Source organism: Sinocyclocheilus anshuiensis, unplaced genomic scaffold (assembly GCF_001515605.1).
Source record: "Sinocyclocheilus anshuiensis isolate Anshui unplaced genomic scaffold, SAMN03320099.WGS_v1.1 C33024908, whole genome shotgun sequence".
Lineage (NCBI taxonomy): Eukaryota > Metazoa > Chordata > Actinopteri > Cypriniformes > Cyprinidae > Sinocyclocheilus > Sinocyclocheilus anshuiensis.
The window spans coordinates 1-2,115 of record NW_015621420.1 but is presented as its reverse complement, the minus strand read 5'-3'; the positions used below and the strand labels follow the sequence as shown (position 1 = coordinate 2,115).

The 2,115-nt window shown below is 41.7% G+C and overlaps 1 protein-coding gene across 1 annotated transcript; it reads left to right on the top strand.

The window, feature by feature from the left end:
- The first annotated feature begins 368 nt into the window (after positions 1-368).
- On the top strand, positions 369-2,113 carry LOC107683190 (myosin regulatory light chain 2, skeletal muscle isoform). The gene is made up of 5 exons (XM_016479262.1): positions 369-467; positions 548-652; positions 748-826; positions 906-954; positions 1,300-2,113. Exons 1-5 carry the CDS (start codon positions 464-466, stop codon positions 1,399-1,401), a joined length of 339 nt encoding a protein of 112 aa, XP_016334748.1. The 5' UTR covers positions 369-463; the 3' UTR covers positions 1,402-2,113.
- Positions 2,114-2,115: the final 2 nt, after the last annotated feature.

The following is a 2,115-nucleotide window of genomic DNA, read 5'->3' as shown; positions in this document are numbered from 1 at the left end:
TGAGCTAAGTAAGGATGTGAAGTGGTTTGAATGGTTTATTAATAAATGATACAGCCTTCTCAAGTGCCTCTTCAGGAATGTCTGACATTACAGTTGGGATTGCTTAACACGTCTCCCAGATGGAAAGAAGGATCAGCGAGGGTCTCTGTGGGGGCCAGGTGGGAGTTAGCAGCTGCTGTTATTCAAGCCCCTTCTTGAGTTTCATGTGACTGATAAGAGATTTTACTACTACTGTAAGGGAAGAGAAAAAAGCTACAAGGGGAAGATTTCTTGTTAAATAAACTCTTTAAACTTTAGTCATTAGTTTACAACTGTGAGCAGGCTCAATTTCCATCACCACAAACTCCTGTAACAATGTGCTTGTCATTTTTTTCCTGTCCTGCATGCATAGGCTTTCACAATCATTGACCAGAACAGAGACGGTATCATCAGCAAAGACGACCTTAGGGACGTGTTGGCCTCAATGGGTGAGTGTATGCCTTGTGTCACTTGTGTCCTTTGTAAATATATCCATGAATGTGTGCTGACCATCCTTGTCTCTTTGTAGGCCAGCTGAACGTGAAGAATGAGGAGCTGGAGGCCATGATCAAGGAAGCCAGCGGCCCAATCAACTTCACCGTTTTCCTCACCATGTTCGGAGAGAAGCTGAAGGGTATGCAAAAGTCCCTTTTTCTGGCTGTTTTCCCTTCAGTTTACCAATCATTGTGGTATTCAGTCAGTGTAACTTGCTTTCTGTGTCTCTGAAAGGTGCTGACCCTGAAGACGTCATTGTGTCTGCCTTCAAGGTGCTGGACCCAGAGGCCACTGGCTTCATCAAGAAGCAATTGTAAGCCTATATTAACTCACTTTTTATTACCATGTGCAAAAAAAAAAGTCTGACTGCTATTCGTTATCTCTCTTTCCAGCCTTGAGGAGCTTCTGACCACTCAGTGCGACAGGTTCTCTGCGGAGGAGGTGAGATTACATGTTGCTCTTCATAGTTTTAAATCAGCATGAAATGGCAATTCATCTGTTTTCTAAATGCATGTTATTAATCTTATTGTGAATGATTCTTCCGTCTGGTGATGTACGCTGGACTTTTCCAATCATTTGGTCCAATAAAATCAAGTCCCGGCTTAGAATTTTTTTCTACTTCAATTATCCATTTCAATTGGATGTGTCACAATGCATAAAAGATCTGTCACAATTTCCGTTTCACTGCAACTTCAATCTATTTTTTCTGGATTAGAAAATGATAATTCTTAAATGATAATTGTTTAATATTTATTTAATCTAAATTCTTTGTTCTTCATCTATCAGATTAAGAATCTGTGGGCCGCCTTCCCCCCAGATGTTGCTGGCAATGTTGACTACAAGAACATCTGCTACATCATCACACACGGAGAGGAGAAGGAGGAGTAAACGGTCGTGGAGACAAGACAGAATATGAAGAGATGAACGTGCATCCCTCACTGCTTGACTCTCCCAGTCTGTTCTCTGTCCTCCTTCTCTTTCTTCGTGTTTCTTCCTCCTTTTCTTCCTTTCCATCATCTTTGTTACTCTCAAGCACTTACTCTCTCCATCTCTCCAAAGACTTGTCTCGCTGAGGCTGAATTGGGAGGGTGGAGAGGCTCATGACCACGGTGTCTGTCAAGTAGGGATATGGGATTGTTTTCAATAAAATGAACATCATTACTGTATCTCTCACATACTCTCTCTTTCTCTCTGTTTCTCACTCATTACCCAAGACCACCTCTCATGCATGAAAGTTGCAGCATCTTCTGCTGCTGTTTTGAGGGTTGAAGACATCTATAGCTTTTGGCTGAAATCTCTCTTTAGATAAATGTGGAAGAGTGCTCATTCTGAGGGAAAAAGAGGCAAGATGGAGTGATCTCACTCTATAATAGAGGAACCAGTCATCATTCTTGTTTCTTTCGCCTGACCGTTGACTAAAAAGAAAGACAAGATGAGGGTTTTGTACCAAGAGTACATCACAGAGAGTTAGAGAGACAGACCGTCCATAGAAGAGAGGAGAATGGGGACTGCAGAGGAAAGAAAACATATCCTCTTCGGTCCCTCTCTCCCATCCTCTTCGCTATTTCTCTGTCCATGTTTTTTTTTTTTTTTTTTTTTTCT